General features: G+C 46.4%; 1 protein-coding gene across 8 annotated transcripts in view; it reads left to right on the top strand.

Annotated features, from left to right (window-relative positions):
* Positions 1-286: 286 nt before the first annotated feature.
* WHRN (whirlin) overlaps positions 287-19,934 on the top strand; it is an 83,769-nt gene continuing 64,121 nt past the window's right edge. For 2 of the 8 annotated variants that reach the window (XM_074330910.1, XM_074330909.1), the window contains exon 1: positions 288-1,764. In XM_074330910.1, coding sequence (XP_074187011.1) covers positions 1,147-1,764 — 618 coding nt within the window. In that variant the 5' untranslated portion in view covers positions 288-1,146. Of the gene's footprint in view, positions 1,765-19,934 lie in introns of all 8 variants that reach the window. The other 6 variants (XM_074330912.1, XM_074330906.1, XM_074330913.1 and 3 more) reach the window with 5 other exon arrangements.

The following is a 19,934-nucleotide window of genomic DNA, read 5'->3' as shown; positions in this document are numbered from 1 at the left end:
TGAATATTTTAGGGGTAAAAAGTTGACTATTTGCCCCCACAATTTTGAATTAGTCAGCTGGCTAATGGCTCCAAAGCGATCCTGATCACAAGCTTTGATCGCGGAAGGGCAGTTTTTGAGGTTCACCCCCCCATTCTGGAAGGGGCTCACAGAGCCCCCAGAGCTCCTCCCACCCCTACCCCCACTTTCACCCCTTTCTTCCCTGGGACTGGACTGTTTCACCCCGTCTCCAGGCAACCGCCAGGCGCGAGGCGGGACGTCATTTCCTGAAGAGCCCGCGGGGGAGGGGGGGAGGGAGGGGGAGGGGCAAGGGGCGGGGCCGAGACTGGGCCGGCGGCGGCGACGGCGTCGGAACTCGCGGAAGATCGGCCCCGGGCGGCTCAACAGTTCGCAAAGTCCGGGTTCGCGGCCGCGCGGCTCCGTCTGCGCCCGGGCGGTGCAGGGGCGCGGGGTTCCCCGGGCTGCTGCATCCCGGGGCTGCCCTGGACATGCCCCGCACCCCCTGCCGGACGCCCGCGCGGCTCCACCGGCTGCCATTCGTGGGGCTCTGGGATTAGAGCGCCCCCCACCCCAACTTATGACTTTGGGGTCCCCCAGCCCGAAAGGAACGGGCCGCCTGGCTGGGGGAGCCCCGGGCATGGTGTGACGGGGCGGTCAGCTTTGCTGCGCCCCCCACTCCATCCACCCGTCGTCTCAGTGCCCTGCAGAATGTAGCTGTTTTCTCTGCGTCCCCCACCCCGGACTCCAGCCGCAGTCTCCGCGACCTCCGGGCTCCAGCCACCAACTCCTTGTCACCCCGGATCCCGTCGCCGTCTCCGTGTCCTCTGGATTCCAGCCGCCGTCTCTGCGCCCCGCGGACTCCAGCCCCGACCCCTTCTGTCTTAGCGCGCCGGGGACTTCAGCAGCGGTCTCCGCGATACCCCTAGGATTTAGACACTCTTTCTACGCCCCCAAACCCAGACTCCAGCCGCCGTCTCTGCGTCTCCAGGGATCCAGACCCTGCCTCAGCGCCCTCCACTCTGCCCTCAAACCCAGACTCCAGCCACGATCTCCGCGCTCCCCGGGATTCAGCTGTCGCGCCGGTGCCGGCGAGTGCAGCAGCTGCCCCACCGCGCGCCCGGAGTCCGCCCGGGCCTTGGCGGGGAGATGAACGCGCAGCTGGACGGTCTGTCGGTGAGCTCGTCCTCCACCGGCTCGCTGGGCTCGGCGGCCGGGGCTGGCAGCGGAGGGGGCACGGGGCTGCGATTGCTGTCTGCCAACGTGCGCCAGCTGCACCAGGCGCTGACGGCGCTGCTAAGCGAGGCGGAGCGGGAGCAGTTCACGCACTGCCTGAACGCTTACCACGCGCGCCGCAACGTCTTCGACCTGGTGAGCACCCTGCGTGTGCTGCTGGACAGCCCTGTTAAGCGGCGCCTGCTGCCCATGCTGCGTCTGGTCATCCCGCGCTCTGACCAGCTGCTCTTCGACCAGTACACCGCCGAGGGCCTCTACCTGCCCGCCACCGCCCCCTACAGGCAACCCGCCTGGGGCGGCCCCGACGGCGCGGGGCTGGGGGAGGTGCGCCTGGTGAGCCTACGACGCGCCAAAGCCCATGAGGGCTTGGGCTTCAGCATTCGCGGGGGCTCGGAGCATGGCGTGGGCATCTATGTATCGCTGGTGGAGCCAGGCTCTCTGGCTGAGAAGGAAGGGCTGCGAATCGGGGACCAGATTCTTCGTGTTAACGACAAATCCCTGTCCCGGGTGACTCATGCTGAGGCCGTCAAGGTAGGGCTCTGGTTTGAGGATGAGTTCAAGGCAGAGTGATGCAGCTACTCATGGTGGCAGTAGCTCCATGCTGTGTGTCCTTAGGCAAATCATATGACCTTTCTGGGCTCCATTTCTTCAAAGTGTTTCTGTAAAACAGGAGCATCTAGTTTATTGAGCAAATAGATGCCAGGCACTGGTGACATAGTGATGGGCAAAGCAGACATGGACCCTGCCTTTGTTAGGCATAAAGGCTAGTAGTGTGTGGGAGACAGACATTATCAAATACTTGGGCAAATATATGATCACAAAGTATAAATGTGGCTGTGGATTCTTATGAGCATTAAAAGAGAGGTTTCTGCTTGGCATATGGTTAGTAATCAGTGAGTGTCCTCTGCTTCTGCTGTGGCTATTCTCATTATTCCGTAGGATTTTGCCCCAGAAAGAAAGTTTTGTTAGCTCCAAGTGGCCCGAGGAGGCTGTTCTGGTCATCTACAGAGCTCTGGCCCCGACCCTGCTGTTCATGGACCAGGCTGTGTATCTCAGGATAAAGCACTTGTCCTCTCAGAACCTCTCGTTCTCTACTTGGGAAATGAGGCAACAGGACCAGATAAGTGTCCCTAACCTTGTTGGAAATGAGGCCCTTACCTAAATATCAAAACAAATCCCCCATTCCCCTGAGAGTAGTTGTACTTTTTGGGTCTGTTAATGGAGAAAAATAACCTTATGGCAACAAGCTCCTAGAAATTGTGTTGTCTAAATCACTAGAAACTGTGTTGTCTAAAGGAATCTGCGTGTTTGCTAATCTCACACCCAGGGCTATTGCAAACCAGTTGGAATATGAGATGAATAATGTTGGTCTATGTGTGAATTCAAGGTTCCCTTGCAGACACACACACACACACACACACACGACCTTTGTGTTCCAGAAGTGAAGAGTTTTGGGGAAAAGGAAAGTGCTTCTGCGGGGAAGATGCTTCCTAGGGTTCGGGCCTGCTGATGACCCAGCTTCTCACCAGCCCACCCCTTGCCTCTGCTTCCGGTCCTCTCAGTGCAGGGGTTTTGAACTCCATTCGAGGGCCTGCTGGCTGCTGGGAAACTCTTAGGCAGCAAAGGTCCACGGCTGCTTCCTGTGTGCTATTCAGTAACCTATGGCCAGGTGTGTCTTGGGCTCACTTCCTGACTGTTCTCCTAGGACATGACCATCTCATCTATGACCTTGGCTTCCCTTATTTGCTTCCTAGCCCACCTGTCCCTGGGGAAGGCCCTTGAGCATTTTGGAAACGTATTTGCTATTTCTGGAAAAAGGCTGATTGGCTTATATTGTTGGGAAGGGGAAGTTGCAGTGGACAACAGTCCTTGTGGGTTTCCATGCACCCGTGTTCTCTCTGTCTCATCCTACCCACATCAATCTTTTCCCTTTAGCTGACATTCCATATATTTATTAAAAAAAAATAATCCATTAGCCTTTGTTCCTGAAAGGTCTGGAGTTCCCAAATGATAAATTTATATTCGAAAGATACTTGAACCCAATGGTCATTTATAAACGTGGATTCAATTTTAGTGACCATTTGAAAAACAAAAAGACTTGGGTAACTTAATCATCACAAGGTGATAGACTTTGAGAAGGCCTCAAGTAACCTGGACATTAAAAACACAGATTCTCCCTTCAAATCACACCCCAGACTCAGTCATGCCTATAAGGCTGGAGCTGCTTGACTGAGAGTTTCAGTTTGGCCCTCTCACATCTCGTGGATGACCCTCTGCACCTTCTGCCTGAACCTCCCTGAACTACTCCAAGGTGCTGTTAATTCTGTGACTTCTCAGCAGTACCAGGTCTTACTTACTCTTGTTGCTTCCAGAGTAAAACCTAAATTCCCCATGGCATGGTTTTTGAAGCCTCAGAACTAATCCCTGCCAGGGGGAGAGGTTGATAGGAGCAGAAACTGTCCTTGGATGTGTGGGAGCCTGTATGAACTGAGCAGCCCCCTTTGTCCCCGTCACTTTTCCTCCAGACGCGTCTGCTAAAGCAGAATGAGCTTCTACTTGGGGGTGCCCCTCTTCCAGCCAGCGCCAGACACATAACCTGCCCAGAATGCTTCCCTTTTGACCCTTCAGAAGCAGCAGGCTTTTTCTGTTCCAGGCAAAATGAGTGCTGCTTTGTGTCACCTTAACTCCAGGGAGAAAGGGGGACAGGCTTTCCTTGGGTGGAATTTAAAACGGAGGAGGCGGATCCTGTCTCTGTGGCCTCCACTAGCGCCTCTGGGTTGCAGGATGGGCAGGCAGTTTCAGGGACAGTGGAGAAGAACACCTGGCACTTGACACATTTCCACAAAATTAAGGATATTCAGTCCCTTAACTGAAAACCAAAAGAGGCCTTACTTCTCTACCAGGTGCAGACTGCCCTTAACCAGAATTTCCGCTCCCAGCCCCTCTTTTTCTTTCTCTCCCAGCCCTTCTTTATAAACGACAGTGCTCTAGGGCACGGTGTCAGGGGTTTTAAGGTGCAGTTACATTCCTGTTAACTGAACTTCAGACTTCATTGAAATGTCCCCAGTTTTTCTGCTTATATGCTTTTTCTGTTCCAGGACACCACATTGCATTTAGTAGAAGACATGTTTTCTTTTCCTCAATTTTATTTATTTATAGTCATCCATCTGTATCCATGGGGGATTGGTGTCAGAACACCCACCACCCCCAAAAGATACCCTTAGGTGGTATGCAACATTATATTAGTAATATTAGTTTCAGGTGTACAATATAGTGGTAGGGTGTTTTTATACCTTACAATGTGCTCACACCACCACTAATTCTAGTAATCATGTCTCCGTGGAAACTTATCACAAAATTATAAACTGTATATTCCCCTTCCCCGTTTTCACCCCCACCCTTCTGGTAACCATTCCATTGGTCTCTGTTTCTATGAGTCTGTTGTTGTTTTTTTTAACTGTGAGTTCTGCATTTGAGGATACAGAGGGCTGACCATGTTTGTTGTTTATTTATTTTGCTTCCTCCCCCCAGCTTTATTAAGGTATCCCTGGATAATAAAAATTCGATGTATTTAAGGTGTGCATGTGATGATTGACATACCTATGCATTGTAAGGTGATTACCATAACCCAGCTGATTGACGTAGCCATCACCTTACAGTTATTTTATTTTTGCACTAAGAACGCTTAGATGCACTCCCTTAGCAAATTTCCAAGTATGTAACACAGAGTGGTTAACTGTTGTCACCATGTGTGCGTTAGAACTTCTTCATCCTACAACTGAAAGTCTGTACCCTCTGACCAGCATTGGCCCACGTCCCGCAGCCCCCACCCCTTGGCAACCACCCTTCTATTCTCTGCTTCTGGGAGTTTGACTTTTCCAGATTCCACATATAAGTGAGATCTTGTCTTTATGTGTTGGGTATATTCACGTCGTATAATGCCCCCCTCAGATTTATCCAGACTGTCACAAATGGCAGGATTTCCTTTTTTATGGCTGAGTAATATTCTTGTGTGTGTGGGTGTGGGTGTGGGTGTGTGTGTGTGTGGGGGGTGCACGCGCCACACTTTCTCCTTTCATCTGTCAGTAGACACTTAGGTTGTTTCCATGTTTTAGCTATTAAGGAGATGTTTTCAATCTTAAAATCTTTATTTTTCTTCCGCAGATAGGAAAAAGGGGGAAAAGATCTTCTGAGCTTCCCAAAGGAGAGATTGTGTGTGTGTCATAAAAAGAAAATTAAATTTTAGGAATCAAGATACTTAACAGTTTGTGAGTCAGAGAGGTTTACCTCCTCCCAGTCAGTGAACAGAGTACATTGAACATTCAAAGTGTTTGCACTTCTCTCTCTGACAAGTCAAGCATCCATTGTTACCCAGAGCAGTTCAGTGAGCATTTTACCCTCTGTCCAGCGGGGGGCCCATCCCTCTCTTGAAGCTTGTTTGCTAAATCAGCAGTGTCAGGTCCAGATAAGGCAAGCCAGTTACTATTTGCAATTATGTTGAAACGTTTGATTTTTGAAAACTCTATCTTGAATGAACAGGAGCCAAACCAATAATAATAAAAAATGAGATCTTTCAAAGGTTTTCAGCCAAAAATGCTTGATAAATTGGCTAAGGAGTCTACAGACCAGGGATGCTGCATTGGGTTCTGCCACATGCTTGCTGTGTGACCTTGGGCCAGTCACTGACCCTCTTTGTGCCCTAGGATGCGTGGGCAAGGGGCTGCCCAAGGCCCCTTCCAGCTCAGACAGTCTGATTCCTTTGGTAAGTGCTATACAGAATGCGTTTAGAATGTCTAATGTGATGTTTTCTTGTTCTTTGGGAATTGCTTTCGTTTAAGGCAGAGTAAGGAAAGTTGGCTAAGCATTGGGAGATGAGAATCTTGGCACTCTGTGTAGCCTCCTACTAAATCAGGAAATTGACGGGTTACACACTGTACTGACGAGAACTTGACTGCTGTCCGTCGACCCAAGAACACCAACCCTGCTGCCATTCCAGAGTAAATGAGAAAATGACAGTAGGATTGTGGCATGCACAAGACTACCCTGGGAGCACTCAAAATCACATTCACTTAGCCGCCGGCTTTCCGAGTCCCTGATTCTGCGGGTAGCAGGGAGCAGAACATGGGGTATTTAGTGCTGCTAGAATGTATATACGTATGTGTGTGTTTCATCTCGGTAAGAATTAAACGGCTTCATTAGTCTCTGCGTCCCCCTGGGTACATCCAAGGTGCGTGTTAGAATTTGAAACATTCCAGACGTCAAAAACAGTGACCAGCCTTTTTTACTTAGAGGTAACACACCCTCCCTTCCTTTGCATAAAAACCTGGGAAGAATCTGTCCATATTAATCTAAACCATTGTATTTGGCCTGGCATGTTCTAAATGACACATTTGTGATTTTCCCATTGTATATGGCTAGCGGAAGCCATTACAAATCATTACCACTTCCAACTTTGTATCTGAAACACAGTTTCTCCCTCTGGTGTCATTCCTGTATTCCAATTTGGAAACCATGGGTAATACGTTCATGGGTGTGCACAGACTTTCCTGGGCCCTGCACTCTTGCTTGGGTCCTGTGGGTCCTGCCAGCAGTGACACATTGAAAGCTCACTATTAATAAACCCTTTCTTGAATAGATGTTAGGTGCTGGATCTAGAGTATGATGCAGTATATTGAGAGGGTCCATTTTTTAAATTTAGTCTTGTCTGTTTGGCTCAAGCTGATCCTGAAGGTTTCAGAAAATGATGGTACCTACCATGTTTCCTCGAAAATAAGACCTAGCAGGACAGTCAGCTCTAATGCATCTTTTGGAGCAAAAATTAATATAAGACCGGGTATTATATAAGACCCTATATTATATAATACTATATTATATTATTTCCAGTCTTATAGTAAAATAAGACCAGGTCTTATATTAATTTTTGCTCCAAAATATGCATTAGAGCTGATTGTCCGGCTAGGTCTTATTTTTGGGGAAACACAGTATGCAGGACAAAAATCCTTTCAACTGGTTATTTACTGTTCAAGTCAAAGAAGCATTTTGTAGGGTGGAAGGGAAAGCCTTTATTTTTTAAGAATTGATATTTTTATAGTAGAAGATGCCTGCCTCCTGACTTGAAGCTGGGCATGAAAGAGGTATAGAATCACTCCAGTGCTAGCTTCTGGTTTTTCTTTCGTCCCCAACCCTCTTCTGACAAACCCAGCATTGTTTATTACCTGCCATGGAGTCATCATTTAGATGGAGCTGCAAAGATAAGTATGATCCTTTAACCCAGGACCAATTGGATTTTGTGTGTGCTGTCACTTCCCACCTCCGCCTCCCTTCAGCCTCACAGCACACAGCCAGTACACACCTGTCAAGTGCATGCCAGCCCCTCAAACGCCTGTTTGTTCATGCTCACAGCACATGTGCATCTCCGAGTCATAACCCCCCCTCTGCCCTGCAAAGGGCTTTGCATTGAAGCAGACGTCCATGGGGGACTAGGCTCCAGCTGGCTGTCTAGCAACGTTCTTTGATGGCATGTAAGTCCACTGCTCAGGGATCCCAGACTAGTTAGTACCCAGCAAGGACCAGAGACTCTGATTAGAGGGAATGGCATTGAAATGGCTGGAGGTAGATGGAGGCTGAAATACAAAATTTTCAAAACCAATCCTTTTTTTTTTTTTTTTTTTTTAACCCCAACCCTCACCCCAAGCAAGAAGCTGATGTTAACACTAAGCTCCGGCGGACTTCTAATTTTGCTCTAAGGTGGGGGCCGCGTTTTAGATTCCTGTGCTGCAGATGTTTCCATTTCACTGTTATAGCACAGCAGGTGGAAAGGGTGCAAGGAGCAGGAATCAGACTCTCCATTTGTTTCCTGGGTCCCTCTGGTGCCAGCTGCAGGAGGTGGTACAATGAGGCCAGTGCACATGTGTTTGAACATTGCTTTCCTGGAACTCTATTGTGAAGAGAGGAGGCTGACGTTAGTGAGTGCCTACTATGTGCCATGTGCTTTTTCCCTCCCAGGGGATGCAGAGAGGTGAGGAGGCTCGTGCTCAGGGAGGTGAAATGGACTAGCCCAGGTCCACTATTGGGATTAGGAACTAGGTGGCCTTTCTGCCTTACCCCTATGGGAACCCAGCCCTCGGGTTATGGAGCCGGCCTCCTGGAAGACTATGGCAGCTTCCTGCTAGAAGGCAGGCAGGCGTCACCTTTTGTGCCGGATATCTCGGGGCCTTTTAAGAACCATTCAAAGGCTTCATTTTACCAAGTGGGGAGTCTGATGCCCACACATCAAGGGAAAGGGGCATGTGTTAGCCTGTGGTCATGCAGAACCATTGAACTACACTGCTCTGAGCAGCATGTACCACAGCCAGGCCCCCGGCTGGTACTTAGAACTCAGAGATGAAAAATGCATGTCCCTGCCTTCGGGGAGCCATTGGGGGATGGGGGCACATGGACCCACTCATAGCCACAGGTCACACAATGTTTTAAGTGCTATGACATCTGCATACCTCTGCAGCCCTGCCTCCCTCTTCGAAGCAGCACCCCTCATCCCCACCCCACCCCACCCCACCCCTCCATCCCCTTATCCTGCTTCAATTTTCTTCAGTGCACTTGCCTGGAAGGATGTTTCACTATTTGTTTTCCCCACTGCAAATAAGCTCTGAGAACCGAGATTTGATCTGCATTGCTCACTCACATACCTCAATACCTTCACAGTGCGGGGCACATAGTAGGTGCTTTAATTAATAAATAAATAATTCCTGAATGAATGGAATGATCCTGCTCCCAACGCAGTGCTGGTGAGTTCAGAATGCCCTAGTTCCTGAGTGTGATATTGGGAGAAAGTCTGTGTGTTGCAATGTAGTGGGTGCTGGATAGAAAATCGGGGAATGCCAGAAGCTTTAGTGTATACTTTACCATGAAGCTGGCTGTGTGGCTGTGTGGGCACATCATGTAACATTTCTGAACCTCAGTCTTTGGGACTGTGAAATGGGCATTGCCGCCTCCCGCCTGTCTCCTTCCTGGTGTGGCTGTGGTGATCAGATGATTTAATAGGTGTAAACAATTTGGTAAATAGGAAACCCTCTACTACTACAGCTGACCCTTGAATAACGTGGCTTGAACTGCACAGATCCACTTATATATGGATTTTGTTCCAGTTGACTCATGAAGTTCAAACCAGCGTTGTTCAAGAGTTAACGGGTGGTTGGGATCCGAGTCTGTGGAGGGCCAACTTAAGTTATACTTAGATTTTCAAATGCACGGTATCGGCGCCCCTACCCCTGCATTGTTTTAGGGTCAACTGTATTTTAGTGAAAGGCCTTTAAAAATAATGTGCTCTGTACCTGGGTGGGCAACAGCTTTTCTCATCCTCTGCAGCCAAACTCTATGAGACCTCTTTGGTTATTTCATTTGTCACTTTGCTCTTAATTTGAAAGCCACATTTCTAGAAATGGGTTATTTACCAAGCCTGACTGTGCCTGTGATTCCAAAATAGAATCATTTATTCTATTTTGAAGCAATCAATGAACCAAGTTTGGGTGAGGGATAGCTTCTGGCTTTTTGTTTTTCAAAGCAACAACAACGCTATTCAGATTTCAAGAAGCCCCAACATTTCAGGTAAAGGCCAAGTTCCTGCTAATCACTTGTATGTTTAAGAGCTGCTTTATTCTCTACCGAGAACGCATAAATGGGTTTATTTTTCCTTCTTTTCCAGCCCCCGCCCCCTTTAAGAATTTGTGTTTCTTCTGCTAAATTGGCTGTGGTTTTGCTTCAGCTGGCAGCCAGTTTTGTAGTTATGTTTCCTCTCTGCCTGAGTTTTCTTAATATCAGCATCCTCTCAACTTTGAATGCAAAGCAACTACCGTGTTTCCCCGAAAATAAGACCTAGCTGGACAATCAGCTCTAATGCGTCTTTTGGAGCAAAAATTAATATAAGACCCGGTATTATATAAGACGCGGTCTTATACTATAGTAAAATAAGACTGGGTCTTATTTTAATTTTTGCTCCAAAAGGCGCATTAGAGCTGATGGTCCGGCTAGGTCTTATTTTCGGGGAAACACAGTATATGAGCCTCCATAAACAAGTCCTAAGATGTCCTCTTCTGAAGCTGCAGGCTACAGGGAGGAACACAGAGAAGTGACATCAAAAGGGATATTCCCAAATGCCTAGGTGTTGGGGCCTTAGAAGTAGTGATTCACAAATGCAACTTGCCTGAAACTTAACAAGACCCCAGGCAAATCTTAACCACCCCAGGTCTGGGAAGCGCTGCCTGCCTTTAGAATTCTTTCCCTTCCCCCATTTATCCGCATGGACTTGACCAGAGAAGCAGACCGACCCTGTCCCTGTCCTTAGCTGATCTGGAGTAGGATTCCAGATGTGCAAGGTCAGCTGATACATTGGAGAATCAAGGAAAGGGAGGTCTGTACCCAAGAGGTTAGAGATGGCTTTCCGCAATGGACCTGGGCTTAGCTGTAACCTGGAGCAGCTCCCTTTGCTTCTCTGTGTCTCAGACTCCTCTACCCTTGATTCTACCTCGTAGTCCTCACAAATGGTTCTTGTTGCCATTGTACCTCCAAAGTTTAAAAACCATGGCCGCGGAAGTGCCTCTGCAAGAATTGTCATGAAAAATGTTACTGACTGCATTCGCTTGGCTTTGAAAACCTTCGGTTGTGTCCGCTTAGTTGGGGATAAAAAAATAAAGTGCCATTAGAAGAAACACTGGGACTTGGGGCCCTCCTGATTCGTCGTAGAGATTTGAATTGCAGAGTCATTTACTCAATGTAGTTGATATTCCCACGTTGACAGTTGCTTTAAAAATGTCTCCTATCTGGAATTTGGCTTCTGCATGGTCGTTTCACAGCAGTAACCAAGCCCGGGGGTGGGATGGAATTGTGTGTCCTGACCAACCACCCTTAAAAATATAAGAAGGCAAGACAGATCCATGGCCCAGAGGCCAGTGTGTGACAGCGTTATCCCTGACTGGCTGCTTCCTGAATCGTGTTTCCAGCATCCTGCCCTGATTGGCTGCCTCCCCAGGGGCCCTGGATGAGGGGAGAGAGAAAGCCATTTCCAGACGTAATTAATGCAGGTGGAAGTAGTGGTTTGACAACATGGGCATCTGCACTTAAAAGTCCTGTAGTTTGTTTGAACCACATCTGAAATGGTACGCTAGCCTTCATTAAGAGGATCCTGATTAAGAAAAGGAAAGTGGTCCAGCTTTCAGAAATTACCCTCCATGTAGTAGGGAAGTCCTGAGGAGGTAGGGATTCTTTTGCCATTTCCATCCTTCTGAGGATGAGGGTGTGATGTCCTCTGTTATATCTGGACCTTGCGTGACCTTTATCCTTTTTCTCCATCTCTTTTCTTTTGCCTCCCTCCTCTTTCTCCCTGGGGACCCCAAGCCTTTCCCAGAGTTCTCCCAACTCACCTAATCCTCTCCTGCTTCCAAGAGTCCTTCCAATCCTGAGATTTTAAGTCTACTGGGAAGGTTAAGATGTTCCGATGGCCCTCAGATTCCTTCCTCACTGCCCCCAAGTGTCTGTATCTTCACCCATCTTCTTGCTGTTACTGTCTCTGAACAGAATCTGTGCCTCCTTTGAGTGTCTTTTTTTTTTTATTTCTCTTTTCAACTCTTGTCCAGTCTTAGGGACAATCTTTAATTTCACTGGAAGTCCTAGTTCATGGCTGACCCTCTGATGGCACTCTCCTCTCGCCTTCCAGTCGTGGACATTTCCCAAGTTAGTAGCCTTGCCCTGCTCCTCTTCTCCGTGGTCTCCCCACCCAAGATATGGTGCGCTTAGACCAGGGGCGTCCAAACTTTTTTCAACGTCTTTCACCAAGGGCCATATGCGGTAAAATACACAAACAGCCGGGCCACTCACTCGAGGTGCAGTATGGATTGCCTCACGTGGTTTATTTAAGTAAACTAAATATATTTTTGGAATTTGCTGCGGGCCAATTAACAATGGATCGTGGGCCGCAGTTGGCCCGCGGGCCGCAGTTTGGACACCCCTGGCTTAGACCCTCCCCAGCACGTCTCAGAACTCACTTGCCTGCTCCCCACTGCTGCCACTTCACACTACAGTGGCCATCTCACTCTCTTTGCCTCTCTTCTTGCTCATCTGCCCACCAGTCCATTCAGCACCCTGGCAGCAGAACGAACTTTCTAAATTTGTATCTGATCAAACCATGCCATGCCTAATGCTTTGCCCTGGAGCTGGGGGCCTGCAGGGCGGAGGCTGAGCCCCTTAACCTGATGTTCGGGCTGCCCATAATCTGATCCCTGTTAACCCACAGACTGCCCTTTTCTGTCCACACTTGGCCAGACCAGCAACACACCGTCCTCTGAAATAAGGCTTTATTTCTCTGCACCTGTAGATACCTACAGCCCCTGTGGGGCCCGGCCCCAATGCATCCTCCCAGCAGACGTGCCCTCATACCCACAGATGGGGGCAGCTGGAATCCTCCTTCCCCTCAGCTCCCTCAGCGTGGTGTCCTGCTTCACTCTGTCATGATGCGGGTAATATATGTCCTCATGTTTTCTTGGGTTACTCTTTGGACGATAATAGCGTTTGTACTGAGGGCTTACAATGAGCCAGACACCTTTTCAATACTCTCTATGTATATACACTCATTTAAATCTCTCGACAACCCTATCAGGTTTGAGGTAGGGGCCACTTTTGTCGCTTCATTTTACAAAATTGCAAAGAGTTTGTCCTTTGCCTGTTGTCACAGAGATGGAAAGTGGCCAAGGTTTTGTTGACTTGAGGGAATGTGTCCCTCACTCCAACACCAGAGAGAGGTGACATGTCACAGTGCTAGAGCCTGGGCCCTGGAGACAGACACTGTCTGGGTTTGAAGCCCTGCTCTGCCACTTTGTACCTATGGTGTCTTAAACAAACTTCTTATCCTGTCTGATTCTCAGATTGCTCATCAATAAAATTATAAGGACAATAATAGTCAAGTGACAGGCAAGTTACTTTGAATTTCTTCATCTGTAAAGTGGGGATGCTGGTGGCCAGATAGGTAATGTGGTAAAGCACTGGGTACATCTATTAACCTGGACATTGACTGAGTACCACTATGTCCAAACCACTGTGCTGGGGTCTGTTTTCCTACTGGACGAGGCTCTTCCTGGTATAAAATGCATAACACACAAGATGCTTACAAGCTTATGATACTGAGCACACTAATAAACGTGGCCACCAGGAAGGGTCTTTTTGCCCCCAGAAGCTCTTTTAGGGCTTCTTGTGAATCCCTTTCCTCCCCCACCAACTCTTCACCACAGCCCCTGGGGAGAAGAAACTGAACCACCAGGAAGAGTCACCAGTGCACAGATGGGAGGTGGCAGGGCCAGGATTTGAACTCGAGTCTTCCTGACTCCAAAGCGTATGTTCATTGCCACTGGCTCTCGACTGTTTCTCACTGAGAAACTGGCCAGAGCCAGGGTTCAGTAAATGTCTGTCTTCCATGATTCTTTTCCTCATGGAAGTGGCTTTGCAGCCATTCAACAAGAAGAGCCACGAGGAACCAGATCTTTCCTTCTCTCTTACCTCTTTCATCATGCCCTGACCTTTGTCAGGATTTTCTTTTGTACCCTGTCTGTGGAAATTCTCTAAATAGGGAACTGTGACCTCAACTCAACTGTGACCTCAATTCAACCCTCGTTAGGATAAACCTATAACTTATGAAATCACCTCATTGAATGGTGGAGTCTGAACCTGTCTACGCTGTCTGCTGTGTGGGCAGGATGAGAACAGGGTCTGCTGGGCCTTGTGTGAAAGGCTAGTAGTCGTCATCCCGTCACAGACTAGATAAATAAAGGGCCATTTTGGTCTGGGTCATAGGAAACATAAGGAGTAGAGGAGTCAGCCTGGACTTTTAAAATAAAGTGTGTGTGTGTGTGTGTGTGTGTGTGTGTGTGTGTGTGTGTGTTAATGACCTAAGAAATATGAGTTTAATTTAGAAAACTTAGAAACCGCAGAAAGACACAAAGGAAGAAAAAATCCCCAAATCATTGATAATCTCCTCCACCTAGAAACGATCACTATTGACAATCTGATTCCTGTCTTTCCAATCCCCTGTGTGTCTGTGTGTGTAAATTTGTACTGGGAATTTTCTGCAAAACTGCTGTTGTGAACATAGCGACGAAGCCTGCTTCTTTCACCAAACAGCGACTCTTCCCACTTTGATAAATGTTTTTAGAACATGATTTTTAATGATTATGTAATGTATCCTAGCAAAGAAGTACATGGTTTCCTTAAGTAATTTCTTCTTGTTGGATGGCTTGTTTTTGAAAACATTATCCATATTGCTGCTTTAAACATCCTTGCACATTAATCTTGAAGCACATTTCTAATCATTCCTTGGGCTGTCTTTCTACAGGTGGCATTGGCACAGGGGATAGACGGGTTTTTAAGGCTTTGGTAACTGTTGCCAAATTGCTCTTGGGGAAGAGTTTGTATTTTTACAGTCTCTCCTATCAACATTAGCAGTGTATGGGATGCCTCATTTTCCCCCAGCCTTGCCAACCCTGGATATTATATTTCTTTTCCATTTTTGCCAATCTGATATACAAAAAAGTATCCTATTTTAATTTGCATAATTTAAATAGTGCAATTGCACTCCTTTGCATGTTTATGGTTTGTATAGCTATATATACTATATGTAATATATAAAATATATAGCATATGTAAGAGTGTATATTATATATCGTTATATGCATGTATAATGTATATCATATCTATAACATACTCATTTACTTTTGGTGTCTAACTTACTGATGTCCTATGCCCATTTAATCATAAGTGTTTTACATTTCCATGTCATCAAATCTATCTCTCTTTCTTTGTCACATCTGCTGAGGAGATGGTTGATTCATTCACCTTGAATTCAGATTTTTCAGTCTGAGAGTGAGTTAAATTGGAAGCCTTTCCCCTTGTTAACGCAGAACACACAAGAAGTGATGAGGGGCAGGAATGAAAAGAAAGAGTCGATGAGGAGAAACAGCCCATCCGTGTATCCACTCATGGACCGAGAAAATGATATTGATACAAACAAATTTTCCTGATGGATGGTTGTGCTATAGACATTGATTCTAGACAACAAAACACTCCATTGCAAACCCATCGAGGCTTATCTTGAGTGATTATATTTATGACTCTGAGAATCTAGTTATTAATAATTTTTCCCTAAAGAAAAAAAGAAAAGAGTAAAGAGACGAAATTTAAAGAATCTTTGTAAAGGAATTTACTTAAATTATAAGAGACTGAAAGCCAGGCTTAGTGAATAATTGACAAATTGCATTGAAAAGGAATCAGTATCTTTCTAGAATCTTCTCTTTCCTCATCTTATGAGTTGTTTTGCAAAGGGATGGTCACTCTGTCACGACCTTGCAAATTTCTCGTGGCATTATTTCCAAGGACAATGTTATTTCTCGCTCTTTGATTCTTCGTGTTTTTCCTTGTAGCACAGCCTTTACTCACAAAGACATTTAGAAGCAAAGATACTGGAGAACAGGGGCTTTAAAATGTCAGGTCCCTGTTCCAGCCTCTACGATCCTGGCGTTGCAAGCAGTGGAGCAAAGATTTCCTTCTGTATCTTCACACCGAGAAGGTCAAATTCATAAAGAAAAGAGAGCGGAGGGAATGAACAGTTGGTTTTATTAAAATCTATTTTGTAAGGCCGAAATTTGTACTGGGCAAATTTAAACAGCATTAAAGAAAACTGAAAAGGAGAAGAGAAGATACTGATATTCCCACTCTCCTAACTAGTCCCCGTTTCTCTGCTATCTCCCCTGGCCTTTATCCTCGTGCGTTCACATTTCCTCAGTGGTTGAGTCACCTGCTTCCTTCCGTTCAGCTTTGCTTCGTACATATGTTGTTGTGTTGTTTCATGATTCTTCTGTTGAGCTGCATTTCAGGGAGGGGGTCCTGGTTGGGCTCACACAACTGCTCTGCAGTCCAGTTGATTTTCCCCGGGGTCGCAGCTTCAGGAGGTGAGGTGGCTACAAAGAACGAGCCAGAGCACATGAGCCATATCATGGCACATCTTTGATCCTGGCCCTGTGATGGGCACACAGATGTGAGGGACACCACTATGAAGCCCCTGTACTTTGAGATAGAGTGAGTTCTTACCACACCACTACCTGCTTATGTCAACATTGCAGCAGAATAGAGACCAACACAATTTGTTTAAGGGAATGTTGTAAATGACATACATTCTTAGTCGGCAGCAGCATAGGATTTCTGGAGAGTGGAGGGTGAGAGGTAGGATGAGAAAGCAGAGTTGTTGCCCCAGCGTCTGTGAAAAGTATCTCTGCCTCCAACTCCTTGTACAAGGTGTCTAATTCTTGAGGAGTCACTTTAGCATTCATTATCCACTGGGCAATTGTTTTTTAAACACCTCTTTTGTAATTGGTATGATTTAACACCCTCTTTCAACTCTACATATCCTATTCACCTATTGTTAATATAGTTATAATATTCCTTCCTATTTCAAAAACAATTGAGTGACTTCACCTAAAAAGCAGATCATGAAAAAAGTGGAGAGATCAGAAACCATATTGGAAAGAATGCATGTGTGTGTGTGTGTGTTGCCTTTAATAGGAATAGTATTTTATATTTAAATGGACTTGTGAGTTTCCTAGCAACTAAGGCAAAAAGGGAAATTAATACATTATTAGATTCTACCAGAGAACTCATTGGCACCTCAAAACAGGTAAAATTTTTCATTGGCATTCGGTGTCAAGAGGAAGGCAGTCGATTTCAGGAGGAAGGCAATTTCAACTGCATTTCTTCATTGTCTCTCATTTTATATGGAATCACCTACTATCTCCTATCTTTCATATTTATTGATACATCTGTGTCCAAACCAGAAGAACTCCCTGCCTTCTCTATCTATTGAGAAAGGTGTAAGTAATCACTCGTATAAGTATGTTGAGATATGTTCTTTCAGGGACAGGGAGCAGCACGTGCAAATAGCTTGGAGCACTTGATACTGTAAGAAAAGCCAGGTGACGGGGGCAGGCAATGATGCTGGCCAGGAAGAAGGGCCAGCTACATAGGCCTGAGATGCACTGGGGGGATTTTGCATTTCCCATCAGAAGCAATGGGAGAGTTTGGGGTAGGGAAGGGACAGGGTCCACTTGCATTTTATAAAGGATGCACTGGCTGCTGTGCAGAGACTGATTTTAGAGACTGGGAGAGGAGGCTGGGAAGTTGTTGCAGTTAGTGGTCCCTGTAAAAGGTAATTAACACAGATAAAAACGTGGTGCAGAGGAAAAGACCTGTGAAGACAAAGGGCTAATTAGGGCTTTACTTTCTCATGACATTAAAATATGCCACCGGGGCAGAGTTCACATCACTAATTTCGGTCTTCCCTCAAAGTGGGGCTGAACGAGGAGAGTTTTTCCAGCCCAGGTAGCTGTACCCGGCACCAGCTCAGGGTTCAGGAGTCCAGGGTCTCTTTCTTGTTTACAGCCTGCAAAACCCATGTGCCCCCTTCAGACCCTCTCTCCTTGTTCATCTTGTGAGCCCAAGACATAGGGTTGGCCTTGTGTCATCTGAATCCCCCTGAACTGTTGGTGAAAGAGGCACGAGTTTGGAGAGTTCAAGATTCAGATCCAAGCCCTGCCTCTTACCATCCTCTCTGTGGCCTTGCATAAGATACTTCACCACCTACTGTGAGGAGAGTCTCTTTTCCTCATCTGTGTAATGGGAAGAATAAACCAAGTGGTCATCACTGTAATGTGACTATTACCAATAATATTAACCACCATTTGCTGGCCACCTACTGTGCACCAAGCCCTGTGCAAGATGCTTTGTGTACATTATCTCCTCAATCCTCATTTTGTCTGTATGATGATTCCCTAAGGGTAGACGCATTTAACAGGTAGGAGCCCCATTTAACAGGTGAGAAAACTGAGGCCCAGAGGGCTTAAGTAACTTGTCTAAAGTGTCATAGCTAGGAAGAGGTGGAACTTTGGGAATGGCTTTCCAATGAGTATACCTTCCACTGAAAAACTCTTGGGGGGTCCTCACTCTAAGACTCCTTTTTATTTTGGTGCTTTACAATATCTTAGTCCCCAGATAAAGTTGGAAGACAGAGCCAAGATTTGCCGTTTCTGGAACCTGTGGAACAAAGCATGAAGCAGGATGGATCTCTGCTTTGGGAAAAGATCACTGGAAAGCCCCTGTGGATGGTAATTCAGATCTGTAGCCCCACATGGTGTAGTGCTGCCCCCTGCAGGTGGTTCTAAAAACTACAACAGGAAGAGATGATTGCATTTGAAAAACACTACCCACTGCTTCAGGAATTCCACTTTTCTCCCATCCAGAGAATTAGATGCACATGTGCTCCAAGATGCACATAAAAGCATGTCATTACAGCATTGACTGTGTGTGCTGGCAAAAAAAAAAAAAAGAAAGAAAAAGAAACTGGAAACAACCTAAATGTCCAGCAATAGGGGAGTGGGAATTCAGTGGTGTTGCATATCTGCCAGAGAATGTAATGTAATGTGGAAAGAAGTGAGCTTAATGTCATTGAACTGGTGAGGAAAGACCTTCAAAATACGTTTTTATAATTGGAAAAAATGGCAATGACAATTTTAAGTATGAGTCCATTTATGGAAACATCAGACAACAGTAGTTTTGTATATGCACAGCCACACATTTGTAAAATGAACGGAACAAGTCAGGAAGGACCGACACCAAAATGTAGCAGTGGTTATCATGGATGGTGGGTTGGACTTTCATTCTGAGTTCTCTCTAATAATAATAACACCTAACCCTTGTATCACTTACCTGTGTTCCAGGCCCTAAACACATTATGTATATTAACTAAATTTAATGCTCACAAGCGCCCTGTGAGGTAATGCCATTATTATTATGTCTTATGCCTGAGAAACTGGAGCACAGTAACTTGCCCAGGGTTGCTGATGGCAGGTGGCAGAGCTGGGATGGGAACCCCTGCAGCCTGATTCCAGAGGGGTAGCCCTTAACTATTCCCTCTTCTGCATCTCTCTCTAAATTCCATGTGAGTCTCAGGTGTGTACGTTCACATGCGTGTGGGGAAGCATGGGATGCCTGAGCCCTAATCCAGTGCATTGCTCTTTCTGCAGCCCATTTGAACAGATTCCTGGGGGCTGCCTGGCATATAGAAAGCTCAGTAAATATCTTGTTGGATGGATGGATGGATGGATAACGGAGTGGATGGGAAGGAGCAGGGAGAGCTTATAATGAGAACAGAATAGGCAATGTGCTTCAAGGAACTTGTCTTATAGTCTTAGAGACAGGATGTATGAAGGTGATGTAGAACCTATTGCGTAGATGGCATCAAATTCATAGAAGTGTGCTGGGTGCTCTTGGATAGTCAGTCACAATCCAGAAAGGCTTCCTGGAGGTGGTGGGAGAGGGGCTTAATGTCAGAGATGGGACAGATATGAAGAAGGGTGGATTAAAGGAAAGAAGAATATGTATGAAGATGAGGAAAGTTGGGAGAGAAAAGCTAGAACTGCCCATGTATTTGTGTCCATACAGATTAGAGATTTAGAGAATTTCTAGGGCTTGTTCTTGGGAGAAGGAGCTGGCAGACTCAGGAAAGGAATTTACATAACATTTAGTACCTACTATGTACCAGGTACTATATAGGCAGTTTATATAATCTTAATTGTCCGTATAGCAGTTGCATTTTTTAAAAATTATTTTTCAATTAT

This window comes from Rhinolophus sinicus, linkage group LG04 (genome assembly GCF_036562045.2).
Source record: "Rhinolophus sinicus isolate RSC01 linkage group LG04, ASM3656204v1, whole genome shotgun sequence".
NCBI classification, from domain to species: Eukaryota; Metazoa; Chordata; class Mammalia; order Chiroptera; family Rhinolophidae; genus Rhinolophus; species Rhinolophus sinicus.
This window is presented reverse-complemented; position numbering and strand designations above follow the sequence as displayed.